Raw genomic sequence first — 2,030 nt, forward strand, 5'->3', positions numbered from 1 at the left:
ACACACTCATAGGACACACACTCATAGGAGACACTCACACTCTCATAGTACACCCTCATAGGACACACACTCATAGGACACACACTCGTATGACACACACTCATAGAACACACACTCATAGGAGACACTCACACTCTCATAGTACACCCTCATAGGACTCACCCTCATAGGACACACACTCATAGGACACACACTCATAGGACACACACTCATAGGACACACACTCATATGACACACACTCACTCTTCCTATCTTATCTCTCTACGTTTCATCTTCCTCTCTTTCTGCACTCTCTCTCTCTCTCTCTCTCTGTCTCTCTCTCTCTCTCTCTCTCTCTCTCTGTCTCTGTCTCTGTCTCTGTCTCTGTCTCTGTCTCTGTCTCTGTCTCTGTCTCTGTCTCTGTCTCTGTCTCTCTCTCTCTCTGTCTCTGTCTCTGTCTCTGTCTCTGTCTCTGTCTCTGTCTCTGTCTCTGTCTCTGTCTCTGTCTCTGTCTCTCTCTCTCTCTCTCTCTCTCTCTCTCTCTCTCTCTCTCTCTCTGTCTCTGTCTCTGTCTCTCTCTCTCTCTCTCTCTCTCTCTCTCTCTCTCTCTCTCTCTCTCTCTCTCTCTCTCTCTCTCTCTATCTCTCTCTCCCCACTCTGTGCCCGTTTGTCTGTATAATTTAATCATTGAATTATTAAATTCTTGTTTTCGTGTGCTTCTCTTTACTCAGTCCTTGTCTGACACTTTTGTCTTTGTATTGTGTGTGTGTGTGTGTGTGTGTGTGTGTGTGTGTGTGTGTGTGTGTATTGCTTTTATCTTTCATCTACTTTTATCATCTGTCATCTACATTTCACTCTCACTCTTCCTATCTTATGTCTCTTTCTTCTCTCTCTCTCTCTCTCCCTCTCTCTCTTTCTCTCTCTCTCTCTCTCCCTCTCTCCTGCTCTCTCTCCCGCTCTCTCTCTCTCTCTCTCTCTCTCTCTCTCTCTTTTCCGTCTCTCTCCACTCCTCCCCACATTCCAGCGGAGGCTGCCGTCCCCGCTCGTGCCTGTCGCCGTGGCGATGATGAGTGATGACAGGCAGAGACAGGTGCAAACCAGACTGACAGAAGAGAGAGCACAGGGAACAGGTAAAGAGAAGGAGGGAGGGAGAGAGGGAGGGAGAGAGGGAGGGAGAGAGGTGGAGAGAGGCAGGGAGAGAGAGAGGGAGGGAGTGAGGGAGGGAGAGAGAGAGAGAGAGGGAGGGAGGGAGGGAGAGAGAGAGAGAGGGAGAGTGGTGGAGAGGTGGAGAGAGGGAGGGAAAGAGAGAGAGGCAGGGAGAGAGGGAGGGAGAGTGGTGGAGAGGTGGAGAGGGGGAGAGGTGGAGAGAGGGAGGGAGAGAGAGGGAGGGAGGGAAAGGGAGGGATGGAGTGAGGTGGAGAGGGAGAGAGAGAGAGGGAGAGGGGGAGAGGTGGAGAGAGGGGGTAAAGGAAGAAAAAGGGAGGAGGAGTAATGAGGGGTAAAGGAGAGCGAGAGAGCTGGAGCATGAGAAGGGAATGTGTGATGGATTGAGACAGAGGCCCAGCACACTGGTGCGGTACTGACGTGGTGTGTGTGTGTGTGTGTGTGTGTGTGTGTGTGTGTGTGTGTGTGTGTGTGTGTGTGTGTGTGTGTGTGTGTGTGTGTGTGTGTGTGTGTGGGGGAGGGGGAAGCAGGGGAGGGGGAAGCAGGGGTGGGGGGGGTGGCGTGGGATCTTAAAGGGAGACATTTTGTGAGACATGATGACTAATAGAGGAGAGGAGGATGAGGATGACGAAGGTGAGGCCTGATGGAAGAAGGGAGGAAGAGACGGGGAAATGGAGATAGTATGTGACAGATAGGGGTCGAGGGAAGGGTGTGTGTGTGTGTGTGTGTGTGTGTGCAGGGATGGGTGAATGAGTGTGCTCATTATAGTTGTAAGTAGGTAGGGTAAAAAAGTGAAAGTGTGTGTGAGAAAAATATGCTTGAGTGTGTAAGTGCATGTGTAAGCCATGACAGAATGAAAAAGGGGGTGTGAGTGTGTGTGTGTGTGT

The 2,030-nt window shown here is 50.9% G+C and overlaps 1 protein-coding gene across 1 annotated transcript in view; it reads right to left on the reverse strand.

Annotated features, from left to right (window-relative positions):
• Positions 1 to 1,712: 1,712 nt before the first annotated feature.
• LOC308382543 (histone-lysine N-methyltransferase SMYD3-like) overlaps positions 1,713 to 2,030 on the reverse strand; it is a gene marked incomplete at both ends in the record, with an annotated part of 18,710 nt that continues 18,392 nt past the window's right edge. Inside the window, one exon of the mRNA XM_080860943.1 lies at positions 1,713 to 1,783. Coding sequence (XP_080717069.1) covers positions 1,713 to 1,783 — 71 coding nt within the window. The remainder of the gene's footprint in view (positions 1,784 to 2,030) is intronic.

The sequence above is a fragment of the Sprattus sprattus genome (genome assembly GCF_963457725.1).
Source record: "Sprattus sprattus genome assembly, contig: scaffold_54, whole genome shotgun sequence".
In the NCBI taxonomy this organism is placed as follows: Eukaryota; Metazoa; Chordata; class Actinopteri; order Clupeiformes; family Clupeidae; genus Sprattus; species Sprattus sprattus.